The sequence below is a fragment of the Xiphias gladius genome, chromosome 17, assembly GCF_016859285.1.
Source record: "Xiphias gladius isolate SHS-SW01 ecotype Sanya breed wild chromosome 17, ASM1685928v1, whole genome shotgun sequence".
Taxonomy (NCBI): domain Eukaryota; kingdom Metazoa; phylum Chordata; class Actinopteri; order Istiophoriformes; family Xiphiidae; genus Xiphias; species Xiphias gladius.
In genome coordinates, this window is record NC_053416.1 from 5,715,786 (window position 1) to 5,730,627 (window position 14,842).

The 14,842-nt window shown below is 43.1% G+C and overlaps 1 protein-coding gene across 3 annotated transcripts; it reads right to left on the minus strand.

Annotated features, from left to right (window-relative positions):
- Positions 1 to 324: 324 nt before the first annotated feature.
- On the minus strand, positions 325 to 14,493 carry LOC120802455 (tubulin-specific chaperone cofactor E-like protein). Of its 3 annotated transcripts, XM_040150299.1 has the most exons (10): positions 14,411 to 14,493; positions 13,107 to 13,175; positions 11,188 to 11,271; positions 10,146 to 10,301; positions 9,810 to 9,949; positions 7,871 to 8,052; positions 6,583 to 6,839; positions 6,337 to 6,463; positions 6,081 to 6,197; positions 325 to 2,689 (listed from the first exon to the last, which is right to left on the minus strand). In XM_040150299.1, exons 4-10 carry the CDS (start codon positions 10,282 to 10,284, stop codon positions 2,344 to 2,346), a joined length of 1,308 nt encoding a protein of 435 aa, XP_040006233.1. In that variant the 5' UTR covers positions 10,285 to 10,301; positions 11,188 to 11,271; positions 13,107 to 13,175; positions 14,411 to 14,493; the 3' UTR covers positions 325 to 2,343. The 3 variants fall into 3 exon arrangements, with proteins under 3 accessions (XP_040006233.1, XP_040006231.1, XP_040006232.1); XM_040150297.1 differs by lacking the exon at positions 11,188 to 11,271; XM_040150298.1 differs by lacking the exons at positions 11,188 to 11,271; positions 14,411 to 14,493 and adding an exon at positions 14,296 to 14,367.
- Positions 14,494 to 14,842: the final 349 nt, after the last annotated feature.

Consider the following 14,842-nt stretch of genomic DNA (forward strand, 5'->3'; position numbering starts at 1 on the left):
AACTTGTATCTCATATTCACGTGAATGTGAAAAAAACTATACTAAACAAAAACCCCAACAAAAAAAACCCCAAAAAACCAAGAATATCAGCCCCAACTTGTCAACTGCACAACTGATTATGGCTGGAACACGCTTCTCTGGATTGCACAAAATCAAACTTGCACAGGGCTTGTAGAGAAAACTTCCCATGGTGATTTCCTTTACAACCACTTTCCAGCTTTTGGACCCGACTATATACTCAAAATTGCACAGTTTGTGCTAAAAAATATGCATTCGTGATTTTTGTTTTCGATTTTGAACCTGCCTTCATACGGGTGTTGAAAAAAACAGCCTGCTTGACGCTAAGCTCAGCTCCACACATTAAGATCTGGGAGGTGTGCGTGTTGGATATATAGACAGAAATTATTACATGCATCTTCAGAGAACCATAATAATAACTAGCTTTACTTCACCTGCCAAACAAACAGGGCAGGTGGACATGTGTTTTTCTATCTTTATCTTTATCTTTATTTCTACTTTATCTTTGTTTTTAGTGTTATTGGTACGTTAGGGGGCCTTTCTGAAGAATGTTCTACCTTTGTTTAAGTACCTTATACTGTTTTTTACCCCTGCCGGGTGAAATTGCTCTGTTGCAATTATATTGGGGTTTTTTTTTGTACTCCATACCATATAACCATGGTCCTGAGTCAATAAAGACAGAAAGACAGATTTTGAAAACTGTCGCCAATGTGAACCGATGTAAAAATTCACAACCTTGCATCCTGTGAAACAGCAGACACCAGGAGTGTCAGGTTTGTGAGACGGATTCAAAGGACAGATTGAAGTGAATGGGTGAGGGGCAAGATTCCGCTGGGTGAACCCATTCAAACCTAAATCCAAAATACATCGGAAGTGTCCGTGACACAATGGCTGGTGTGTGGTTATCAAATAGACTGGCCCTCAACATTTCTCAGCTGCCTCTGCAGGGAAAGAGAGTTGCTCCATTCATGGGCTGGACAGCCAGAAGACCTGCAGTAACTTGAGCATCAACAGGCCTTTTCTCTGTCCCAGACCCAAGCTCACCCGAGACTTGTCTCGTCTTTCTGCCAGAGTACCTTGACTGAGCAGAAGCCATGTGCTCTGTTTTATCGCCAACACACTGTACTTGTGCATCAGCTCGGGGTTATCTCAGGATATTTAACCAGAGCCATGTGAAGTAGACTGGTCAGGAATAAGCAGGGAGTGATTTGTCTTACTTATGCACACCATTGTGTTTCCCAAAAACACCATTCTCATCAGTGGACCTACTCTGCTTGAATAAAGGTTAGAAAAATAGAGCCTCTTCGAACCTGTCATGATCATGACAAGTTCACATATAAATAACATAATAGTTATCTATATGTACTGCAAATGCACACTGTAAATTATTCACCAACTCTTGGCAATACCAATATCCACACATTGAAAAGTCATGTGAAGACTTTGTGTTCAGTGAATTTAGATTGGCGGCAATCAAAGGTTCGTTGTTTGCCATTATGTTGGCTTTTGATGATTTTTCACCAAATGATTTTCACCATGATTTTTCACCAAAACTGTATAAAATGCTGCATTGTTCACTACTGCCAGTCAACAGGCCTAATCTTCGACCGACAGAAAGTCAACAGTAAAATGGAGAGAAGACATGAGCTGCTAGTTGTGGTGCAGAAAAGCCAGCCAAGTCACTACAAAAACAAGATGAAGAGTGAAACTACACAACAGATATGCAGAAACTGGTATTTTTAAAATCCAAATTTCATCTTAACGTGTAGTATTAATTATGTTTTAAAACCCAATTATAACATTTTTCACTACTCAATTAAATATTAATAAGTGCCATGCATGGTGCAGCAGTGTCACCAGCACGTTAAGCAAGCCGGGGGGGGGGGTCATTTCTAATCAGACAAACACTAATTATAAAGTGGTTTTAGTTTTAAAATCAATGTGCAATTTGTGCATTCAATTGTATTTATGGCAGCTGTTTTTTCTTTCATAAACAGCCTTGCACCATATCTGGATTTGCTTAACATTTTTCATAATGAGACGTAAACTGTTATCTTAGCTCAAGGCACTTTAAGGATAAAAATGTGTGACTTGCACTCAAGTTACAAACTTTGTGAACATGGAGCTTCTATGTGCAAATATACTATGGTATAAATTTGTTCAATATGGTGGACAGCAAACATCTTTACATTCAAGGCTGAGAAATATCACCCTTTTTTTAATCTAAAAAAATAAAATAAAAAATAAAGGCTAAAGTCAAAGCTTAGTATCCAGAAAGTGTCCATTATCTAAAACCCCTGAAGTTCCATTTGTTTGAAATCAGATTCAAAGACCTGTGGAGCTGCAGCGGCTTTTGACTTTGGGCACCACTAGAATCTCATCCCCATCTCGAATACTGTAGGAGTGGAGGGCCCGGCAGCCGCACCTCAACTCCTCAGGCCCCAAGACTGAACACATTTCCCGGTTGATGTAGAAAAGCCTGATTCCATTGGTGGGCAGCTGTAGCAAAGCTCTAAGGTGTTTCTTCAGGTCGCCCACTGTCTGCTCCAGGCGGAGGCTGACTGCCTCCACCCTCTCCCCCCAGCGAACATCCACCACGGTGCAGCGGGGGCTCAGGTCCACCTCCGCCAGCGGGGCCAGGTGACCATACTTGGATACAAGGATGTGGTACCTGGGAGAATGCGGGGCTCATGTCAGATCACTGAAGGGTTTGCTATTTGTCTCGTTAAGACCATCAGACAACAAGTGGGTGAGATGCATACTGTGGAGATGTAAAAGATTCTCATAAAAAGAGAACAGTATCTGTTCACTGGAGTTAATTTGAGTGTACAACTGTAATTATGTTTCTATTAAAATTTTGCCCAAGTTTTGAAGGGATAGTTTAACAAGGAATAGTTCAAAATTAGGGAATACACTTATTCACTTGTTCTCCAAGAGTGAGATGAGTAGATTGATATCAATCTCTCCTGAGCCTGGTAGGCAATTAGCCTAGCTTAGCATGAGGACTGGAAGAAGGTCGGAAACAGCTATCTTGGCTCTCTCCAAAGTTTATGGTCAGACAGTCCACCCAGCAAAACCTCTAAAGCTCACTAATTAACATGCTGTATCCCCTTTGAGGTTGCCAGATTTGTTATCATCGTGCCTGTACGAAGACATACAGTATGCAAAACCTGTGCTCAACAGCTATATCTGGCAACATGTGCTATAGCTGGAGACACTGCACAGAAGCGCGGGGACGATGGATAAATGTCAAGAACAAGTTCTAGTGTGCAACTCCCCATAAAACCACAAATTTTCATTTTTACCTGCAGTTTTTACAATAGGAGTTTTTTTCCAAAATTGTGTACAATTCTTTTTGAAATTTCCCCCCAAAAAAGATGTGAATGGGAGCGTGTTTCCATTACTTACATTTCTGTGAATATATTCAAAAGGACCTGACAAAATTATTTATTCTATGGAGAACCCTTCTTATTACTAATGGTACCATCATGGCATTTCAGTGATGCTTTCCCCCTAAGATAGCATATCTTCTCTTTGATCCATGTGTACCTTGTGATACAACATTGGCCCCTGTCTGGATTAACCGCGGGATGTCTTGGTTGAACACTTTTATTCTTTTTTTTGCTCCTTCTGGTGGACTGGACACAGTGAAACGAAGCTTGACGTGTTCTGTCTACCACAGAAGAAGCAGAAAAAATTTTCAAGGTCTAATCGAAAAATCTTCGTTTATTGCATCTTCTCTTATTGATATGCCAACCTCAACTTCGGCCAAAAACTCTCTTTTGTTATATTTCAGTTTTTCCCTCAAATTTCTGGAGTTCCTACTCATGTTTTTTTTTTACAAACAGGTGAATACCGGCGGGTACCTTGTGTGTGTTTAAGAGGCCGAGAAACACTGAGTTCTCTGCCTCTTGCGTGCCGTGAGAAAGCTCTCAGCCACCTCAAGGGAATGCAGGTTCGAGATAAGGACCCAGGAACGTTTAAATAAAGTCCAGGAGAAAAGGCCTGTGCTTTCAAAGCTACTGTAACAGCTGGGCCAATCAAAAGCAATTTCCCTTCCCTCCCAAAACTCCTCCACAAAGCCCCCTGGCCTGGGGTTTCTGGCCAAAACTTGTGGTCCACCCTGGGAATTCTCTGAAACCACAGTGCACAAAGTGCCATTCTAGGAAAAGCCATTTAGCTAAAAGGCTTCATTTAAGGCGGTAAGCATGGTATAATGGGGTAAATAATGCTGCAGGTGATGACAAGCCAGCATCCCACTTGTCTTTTCCAGCATTCTTGGAAAAAACATGTCTTGGAGCTAATTCAGAAACTATCCAGCCCAGATCTTAGCTGACTTCTCTTTTGATGTTTCATCCTACCTCTTTCTCTCATTTCTCCAGTTGAAAGATGACTTGGTTAAAAAAAATTAAAATGTTGATTTCCCACCTTCCCTCCTAGACAGGTCCTCATTATCCCCTGTTTCAGGCCCAGTCCCTTTTCAGTCCCTCTCTACTTATTCTACTGGATACACTTACTCAAATTTCTTTTCAAACTGCTCCTCTCTTTCACTATTTCCTTGCCACTAATCCTTCCTGTGCAGCCAACACATTTCGTTCTCTATTTTTCTGCTTCCTAGTCCCGCAAACACCCCTTACCCCTTCCCAGATAATCCACAATTACCTGTACATCTTTTTTAAAACTGTTGAGGTATATCTGTCTCCATTACTCTGATACAGGTTTTATGGTTTGAGCTCTGTTTATAGTCAAAACCAGTGTCAGAGGTGTTCACCTGAGGCTGTGGCCTACCCTGCAGTGCTCTGATCTCTCAGGGTAGCACGTCCAAAACCCCATCTGTGAGGAAAGCGGATAGTTGTGTGTCCGCTACCTACTGAGCGTGTCCGACACCCCCGTAACACCCACACGCAGTCTGACCTCAGACCTACACTGAGAATCTGGCTCCGAACCAAGACCACAAATATGACATTTACCATTAGGAAGGAAAGAAATTTAAACATGGAGTTGAACGTGGAGATTAGTAAAATGAACATGTCTGAAGGCCTTCGGATAGTCCAGTTAAGTCTGATGTACACAAAGGAAGCTGTGACGTGGCTTAAAATAAACACTGTGCAATTACAAAATACACCTCGGATCTTCACATGCAAAAGAACACTCCGTCTTCACCATAGTTCGTAAGACGTTTTATAGCCATGAGCACTATGCCAGCTCCATGTGACATCAGGAAAAAAAAAAAAAATCAATCTCTCAACTTAAGGTTTGAGGGTGACAGAGTAGGTGTATATGTTTAAAAGAAGAAGAAAAAAAAAAAAAAAAAACAACCTGCTACCTTGTGTATCAGTTTTCCAATCAGAGAATTCCCAGCACAAAGGACTCATTGAGCAGGGAGAGACTGGTGGCATTGTCTCCCAAAGGTTAGTTTCCCCCCGTCGGGGACTACACCTTCCTTCACAAATCCCTCCCCAACATTCTGCTGAGGTTAAGTGGAATGCAGTCGGTGGAGAGCGTGGGCAATTATTCGACCACTGTCGGGCCCTGAGGAGAGCAGGCTTCCCAAAAAAGTATATCACATACGTACTGTAAGTGTATTGAGGACAAGGGGCAGATCGTTGCTATTGTTACACTTGTGAAAGAAGTAATGATGAAGAATCCGTGCGTTTTAGTGCTGAAGTGATTAGTTGATTAATTAATGTGACAGAATATTAATCGGTAACTATTCTGACAACTTTCTATTTCAGTTCTTTAATCGAACAGAAAATGGCATATCTTGTTGGCCCAATAAGCTTGATGGAGAAGCCATGTTTTATAAACCCCAATTCTTATAAATCCGGAGCTGGTCCCAATTCAGAAGTGCGTCTTGATACCCAACCCTAGGTGGTTGGTATTGATCCTAAAAAGCCTCACCAGATCACACCTGCTCTATATTCTTCTTCTACAGTTGTTTTTCCGAGTGTGTACAACTCATTAAAAAAAAAAAAAAACACATGATCCATCACTTAAGATACCCTCCTTTAAATTTAGGTGTGCAGTGAGAAATGTGTGTGCAATACTGCATGTCTGAGTACCTCTCAGGAAGCTCCTGTTCTGGGCAGTCCTGGTAGTACCTGATGAAGAACCTCTCAGCATCCTCTCTCTCTCCACTAGACACTGCACTCCCATTCAAGACCACGACAGATGGCAGCCTGCAGGCGGGAGCAGCAGTCCAAAACGTCATGAAAATGTATTTGAAAGTATGATGAATAGACAGAAAATAAGTCGACATGCTCTCCTGCATGTATATGGAAATAGGGATTTGATGTGTGTGTATAGCTTTAGACTCACTGTGCTAAAAGGAGGCTACGTCTCTCCTGGGTGGTGTAAGGCTGCAATAAAGGAATCCCCTTTGCTTTGACTTCCTCCAGCTTGGGGAAGAAATTCAGCCTCTCAATGTCCTCCCATTTACTAAGCCCTGAATAACAAAACATCACAGAGTTTTTAGGGGCAGGGTGACTATTTGTTCATATCATGCACTGAGTTATGGACATTGACAGGTTGAACTGTACACGGTCTTCATTATCCCTCGCAGACCTGAGTTGTTGAGGTTGATGCCGCGCAGGTTGGGGAAGAGGCGCTGCAGTGTTTCCGGGGTGTCTGCCACAGAGTCCACACTGTTATTGGCCAGCACCAGTGTACTCAGACACGGATACATCAAACCAAACTTCCTTACTTCTGCCCATTCCTGCAGCTGGTTGTCTGTAATCTGCAGCAGGCGTAGTGACGGACAGGACGTCTGGGATTCCGACACAGTGTTGTAGCCATTCAGGCAAAGGAAAAGCTCCTCCAGCCTGGAAGATGAGGCACGAGGTACTGGTCAAGTTTGAGAAATGTACAGTAGGTATGAAAAAAACATTTTTTAGTAGTACTGTTTTTTTGTGCTTATGTTTCTTCTTCTGGCTCTTTACCCTGAGGTTCCTACATTCAGGGTTTGTGTTCAACGTTTTCCCTAGGATGGAGCTGTAGCAGTGGAGGCGAAGCGAAAATATTTTTGCTTGCGCTCGCACAGTGCGTCCTGCTGGGAAATTTCAGTGGATCTGCCGGCACCAGAAGGGCTTTGAGGCCTGAGTCCATGCAGTACATTTGTGCACAGTAATGAGCAGGGGAAATGTCTGTCTGGCTTACAAATGAAATGTCTCAAGACTTAGGAAAATACACTTCCACTTAACCTAACAAAAGTATAATCTTTGCAAAAATTATTGAACATAAAATCTATCAAAGACCTATACTGTTGTGTCAGCAGTGTTAATTCACTTAAATATAATGACTTCTGCAATGATAACTTAAATTTATGAAGTTTCTTTGAAGTATTCCAATCTACATAATATATAAGGTTAATATCTCTGTGAGGAAATCGGTCAGTTGTCTTTGAGATTGACGGCTTTCGCACGTCACGGTGGCCCCTCGCGCATACCAATGCCCGCCTCCAGGAAGAATAAAACAATCGGCACGCCTGGAATACCCACTATCTATGTATCAAGATGGATCTTCCAAATGTTGCTTACGTCACAGATATGCGTTGTCTTGTATATTCCTATCAAATGATTGCAGATTGCTGTAACGTTACTGTTGCTGTAAAAAGGGACGTTTTATTTGCCACTGTTGCCAAGTGCTTGCTCATGAGGGTATGTTGGGTCTCTGTAAATAGTATCGTAAAGAGTACAGTCTAGATCTGCTGTATATGAATGACATGATCACGGTGGTGAAAAGGGACCAAACAAAGAACGTATTTGCTCTGTGTACTGGTCTTTGCGTGCTTCACCACACGGTGATTCCATCAACACCAGCACCATTAAAGCAGTTTACATGTTCCATCACTTACTCTGGTGTATGTTGTGTGAGTGTGTGCACCGTGTCCCAACTGATGTGTGTGTTGATCAGGACAAGTCGCCGGACCCTGGAGAAAATCTCAGCCATGCTGGGCTCCAGCTCCACGCCGCTCAGAGGGTTCGTGCTCAGATTGAGGAAGTCCAGGTGGGGGATGTTGGAAACAATAGTGCAGATCTGGCAACCCACACGAATAGAAAAAACAAGCAAAAAAAAAAACCTTAGAAAGAACATTAAGTATATACAATACGTAGAAGTTTGAGTTGTTAATCATTTATAAAAATGATTACAAATGTGTGTGATAGATATTAGTGGAGGGTCGTGCAGGTGAATCCACCTGCATGGACTTACCATAGGGTGTACAGGGCCTTTAAATTATGAGTGAAACATGCACACATTTTGAAAGGTTTCTTATACTGTGCTCGACAAGTGAGAAAAAACAAATCATGTTCATTTCAGTTGTATCTGGTTTACCTTTAGATTGTCGGACTATAAATTCAGCTTAGCTTGGTTTCAAAAAAGATTTAAGTTATAGTTTTGCTTTTATTTGAATAACAGCAGCCCACCTTTAGATAAAAAAGCTTCTGAATGGAAAATAAATACACATGAGAACTCACTGGAAAGCCCAAGCGAACGACATAACAGCTTTTACCGCAAGACCAAACATCAAATAATCAGTCAACCCTGCTTCTCGATAAATAAGAGTGGTAACAGATACGTTAACTGGCACAGCAGGAGGGAACCCTGCCTCCAGCCAGCACTCAAATCACCCTGGCCTCACCACAAGGCTGTCACATATACCGTATGTGCTGTATCACATCATCACGGCATAATTCTGTTGAATTCGAGCCTAAGGGCATTGTGAAAGCGAGATGAGAAGAGCTGCGCTGCAACTTTAGCCCAGATGTTTTTTGTTTTGCTTGATTGGTTGGGGGGGGTCACGCAATATAACTGCTCTAATGTGGATGCCATTAAAAAAAAAAGAAAAAAAGAAAAAAGACAATTATCTAGTTACATCCGCACAACACTTTGACATGTCACAGCAGTTAGAGCGCAGGTGTAAATAATAAAATTAATAACAGCTCAATTCCATTTAGCTGCTTCAGGTTCAGGGTCCTGGTATTGTTCATGCTGGCTCACTGCCACGCTGTCATTTATTACAGGATCACTTGAATAGAACAGAGCCCCTGTTAATGCTACTAGTAACACCTGTGCTTTTCATGGTATGACAAGTCAAGATGTCTTCCCTGGAAAAGGTCTGTTCCACATCATTCATCATTTAAGCCTTTTTTTTTTTTCACTGCAGACATTTTTGGCATTCCCTGCTAGAAAAAGCACACGTGGAATTAATAACGTTATGACTGGCCGTAATCCATTTCCCAGGCCCCGATGTTGTGCATGCTGATTCACTGGCGCTGGTTACCGGGGGCCCCTTCAGTGGATCAGAGCCCCGTTTACGTTATCAGAGTCAGGTTTCTTGACCAAAATTTGATTATCCGGTGATAATTCATTCCAGAGCGACCGTTCCGTTCCTGAAATCTTTGCCGGCCGAGAATGTTAGCCACAGCAGCTAGAGATACCAGACACCGAACTCGTCAGCATTCCTCTTGGTAAAACTAACGTGCCTCCTCGCTCAGATTTCCTGTTGCGCTTTTTGGCAGTTACACATCACGGCTTATTTGTCTTGTCTCTCCCATTTGCAAAGGAGATTCAAGAGACACGCACTGTCTCTGCTATATGAGCTGATAATAAAATACTACTACTAACGGAGGGTTGCCGACTTAATCTTCTTGAATTGTACTGTTCGTAACTAATAGTAACCTCTCAAATAAAAGCAGGTGTTCAAATGATGAATGAAATACATTTTTAAAATCAGACTCCACACTGCAGGATGTTCTGCATTTCCAAGCAGCTTGTATGTGAAGGACACCCACCTCTGCCCAGTCATTAAGCTGATTGTAGGACAGGTCCAGCTCTACCACATGGGCACAGAAAGCTGCAATGTCTGACTTGTCCCCAGCTTTACTGATTCCACAGTCGTTCACAACCAGTACACTGGGCAAGAACAGGCGATCTGCAAAACAGGCAAAGGGATGTCAGTTAACCTCTTCACTCGGACTTTAAGACATTCAGGAGCTTTCATCCTCTGTGAATTTGTCAAAGACATAAAAATATGATGTCGTTGGGTATTTCTGACAAGCGGTGTCAGTGCTCATCAGTGCAGCGGGGGGGGTCATAACCCTGACATAGTTCCCCGCGTCATCTCTCACCCTTGACGGGGGATCCTGGAGGGCTGGGCAGAATCACTACTCCCAGGCCTTGGCCATAGGGGAAATTCTCTGGGTTGTACTTCTCACTGAGGACTTGGACGAAGGTGCGCACCTCCTCTTCATCAGAGGATGTGTCCATGGTTCCTGAGGAGGAATCTAAGGAAGAGACAACACAGTCAGTTTTTCTCTCTTTTTTGGCTTTTTTTTTTTTTTTTTTGCTTGGCAACCCTTGGATTTGATTTACAAACTGTGGAGTCATTACGACAGTTACACCAGGCTCTGGGCCAGTTATGTGTTGCTCTGATTTACTTTTTAGATGATAAGGTTGCCGATATTATACACAGTATATTGTTTCTGCTGTTGACGAATCCAATGACAAGACCAAAACTGACTTTCTGACTTTCCTATCCTGTCCGTGGTCCTCATACCGAAGCATATTTGTTCCTGTAGAAGACACAAACCTTTAAAAACAGGTCAGAAACATATGCTTTGGCTCTAAAAATAGTCCGGCACTGTAGTTTTTAGGAAACAAAACTCAAACAGGAAAAAATGTATTTTGTGGGGACTATTTTTAGCAGCGGACTTGGTACGCTAGTGAGCATTTCTGTTATATCCGGTACAATGGTGCTGGATACAGCAAACCTTGGCTACACAGACAGTATTTGTAGGTACGATCACTTCATTGTTGGTTTCGGCCTCTTCAGGGGGTTTGAATACCGTAAGAAAAATACAGACTATCACCAGACTTATCATTCAGTATTAAATGGCTTGACAGGGTATTTAGATAACATCAAAGTGGGAGGAGAATAAAAGCTTTTATTTGTTAATAGGTTATCACTTGCTAATTATTTAAGGCTGCAATTAATAACTCTGCATGTTGCCAGCCCCAAATGGAAGCACAAAGTAACTTCTAATCAGAAATCACACGGGACGATATCAGTAAACTAAATATGTCCACTGTTGCAGTGTGAGGAGTTGCTGATCTAAAGAATGAGACAGTCTAAACGTTTAACGCACAGCTTCACCCAGTTAAGTGACTTACCGTAACTGACTTAAGCCTTGGTCACGAAAGATAACCTTCCTGCGCAGCTCGGTGACCCACCGTAAAAACGTTTGTTCATTTTGCCTTTGGAAAATTAAAAAAAACAAAACTAAATACCTGTGTTTACTCATTTAACCACAAGGAGCGCAGAGAAAGTTGTTATTTACCATTTTCAGAGTAGATGTCATACATCGCCTCACAATTCATTCGTCTACTTTGTAAATGGTAGTTACACATTCTTGGCTTAAAAGGCCAAAACATGAAAAACCACTCGTATGGGGACAGTGGACAGTGAACGCAGCGTAACCAGTTTAACCAGTGCAACTCAGTCCTTTTCCTAAACAATGCCCGACCTTACTTGCATTTAAACAAGCTTTAAAAGACAAATCATCATCAATGTGAGTGTGCTGCCTAAACAAATTCTATATATAGGAAATGTTGTTAACAATATTCTCTAAAGAGGAATAAAGTCGTATGTTTTCTTTGTTAACCAAGTGACCTTGTGTCCCCAACAGAGACTGGTAGCACTAGTGGTAGCAATAGTAATAGCAGGTATAGTCCTAGAACAATACTGTATAATAGCAGTAGTAATAACAGTAGTATCTGTTTAATAACTGTAGAAATTAGCCTCTTCCCAGATATACCAATAAAAGGGACATAAAACTGATTCAAAGTAAAAACACCTTACAAGGCTAAACAGATTGTTTGAGTTTATATGCAGGTTTCTACATGTGTGTGTGTGTGTGTGTATGTACTCCACAGGACTTGCATGGCACTGTCAATGGACGGTTTTCTTCCGCGTGTATGTATGTGTATGTATTCTGTGTACGTGTTGGATTAAAAGGGATTAAAAATAACAACAGGTCAGCGTCACAGAATAACCCCGGAGGGCGCAGAGGCAGAAACGTGAGAGGCGAAGCAGCACCGACAGGAGCCGGTGCACAGCTGACACTACCGCACGTCTCAGTGAGGCTGAGCCACCTGTTCCTGCTGAGAGTCATTTTCTGTGGCGTTGAAACGATTAGCCGACAAACTGGTGACAAAATTAGTCGTCAACAGTCTAATAATCTATCAGTCTTTAAAGCAAATTTGGCCAAAAAAAATGTAGCTCTTCCAATTTCTGGATCTGCTGCTTTTTTCTATTCTGTATCATAGCGACATGAATATATTTGGGTTTTGTACGGTTGCTTGGACCAATTTTTTTTTTTTTTTAAAGATGTCACCTTTGGGCTCCGGAAAGTTGTCATGTGCGTTGATTTTTTTGGGTGTTTTTTTTTTCCTTTTTCGTTTTAACAGTTAATCCACTTACTGACATCGGCATCAACTACGCAATTGCTGCAACATTACAGACATAGAAAACCTGACTATAATTTCTGCGGTGTAAAATGTGGAACTATTTTTTGGGTGTAATTTTACATTAAGGAAGTACGGGCCCTAAAATTAAATTAAATTAAATTAAAAAAAAAAAAAACAACCCACAGGGCTATTATCACTCTAACAATAAATGATTAAAATACAGAAACCAGTCACTCAGTTCTGGCAACCAGCAGCCGCTTGCCAGCATGGCAACTATTTCTGAAAACCTGCTACGGCCCAGCAGCAGAAGAAACAGCATGAGAGTCTCACTAATGCTTGCAGCTATCCCCTTGCAAGCTCATGTCCCCTGCTTCAATGCATGCTATTCTCGCACACACGCACACACACACACACACACACACACACACACACACACAAGCACCCGGGTGCCCCAGGACCCACAACCCCGAACCAGCCCTCTCAGGTTCAGACAGAGAGGCTTCGGCCTGACCACCTCAGACTCGGCCCACCAGAGGGGTGGTGACCGAGCGTTGCGTCCGGACCCCGTCTGATGTTTCGGCCACAGACAGCCTCTCGCTTCGCGGGGTCTCCCGTTTCCTCACCTCTGATGTAGGCAGAGACCAAAGGAGAGCCTGTTTTTCGGCACCACGTCAGATCACATGCCGCCGCCCCTGAGGAGAGAAAACGCCGATGGGAACTTTGATGAAACAGGCGGAAGAGCATCAAAAAAAAAAAAAAAGTACATTTAAAACGCCTTCGACAGCTTCACGGTGCGCGTGGGTGCAGGAAGAAGTGCACCGGTGCACAGGAAAGGCAGCCTCGACCCTTAAAGCATCTAAGGCGGCGAAGACCTGCATCATGAGGCCGGCGAAAGGGGGGACAGAGCGACGGCTGGGTTCCCGACGGGGACAAGACAAAAACAACCGATACGGATTCGGGAGCCGGGGGTTCAATTCCCGACACCCAACAGTATCTCCGAGTCTTTCAAGGAGGGCTGATGAACATATGCCCGACTGGCGTGATGTTCACCTTTACGGAGAGAACCCCCCCCCCTCCGCCATTTAAAACCCCGACCATATGATCTTACCTTCCCCTCTGTCACCACTGGCAACCCCTTGGGTCAACAGTCACAAGTCCCGGAAAATGCGTCGACTTTCACGACATTTTCTTAGAGACGCTCCGAAAAGTTTCCTCTCCGGCCTTCGTTATTAGTTCTTAGTTATCGTCCCTGACAAAAGTTCACTTTTATTTATTTATATATTTATGTTATAACTGTGCACTACTGCCCTCCGCGGTCTAGTGGCAACACATGCCAAACTGATTTCAAGAGGTACGGTTTTTTTCCCCAGGAAATAACAAATAGCATACAGTGATACAGTGATATATTAATGCCGAATTGAACGGTGACCCGAGGCGATTCGGAAAAGCGGAGTGTTTGACTGCACCTGTCGCGCACATTTGGCGACAAGCAAAGCCAATTTAAATAAAGCGGTTTCTCCCATTGGGGTTTCGGCGAAACACTCTTCGAGCCGCAGAGCACGGCTCGTTCGGGGAAGGAGGGGGGTTGTTTATGGCCGAGGCCTGGCTGCGTAATGTCGCCGGTGCACAGACGAATGAAGGAAAGGGGGAAAAAACAACAACAACAAAGCGAGAATCGACACTTTTGACGGCAGCTGAGAGGGTACATTTGTTCGTGTCACCGCCGCGGAGGCTCACGACGCTACCGTCAACCTCGAGCGGCGCGCACCACGTCGGGGACGCCAGGTTGAGAGGCAGTGCGGCGGACTTTACCTCCAAAGATCGGTAAAGGTGACGAGCTTTCGGCGGCGGAATCGAGTCGCTGTCACGACTACCCACGGTGTGTTTTGTAACCGGTCGGGTATGTGTTGGAAACAGCGGCACTCACCGGTCCCGGAACCCCCCTCGGCGTTGTGTTTGTTTTTGTTATTCTTCGGTTAGTTGACAGTTTAAGACACGCCCACTCCCCCCGGAAGTTACGTTATTTAAATGTCTTCCTTTTTTTCTTTTTTTTCTTTTTCTTGCTTAACATGACCTCTTTCAAAACGGGGAACGGAAAATAACATGCCAAATATACAATTCAGTAATTTGCTGAATAATTTTTTTTTTTTTTTTTAAACTAAACCCAGGAGCTGCGGCTTCAAAAATGATTTCAGAGGTCGGATAAGTTGGATACAGTATATTGTTAAAAGAGAAGTCTGGTCAGCAAACTCTCTCTCTGTTACGTAACTTATGCTGCACAACAACATCCAGCTTAGGTTTGCGCCAAGTTAACATCAGCCACCTGGAGCGACTCGTCCCCCGCCAGATCAAGCGCAGC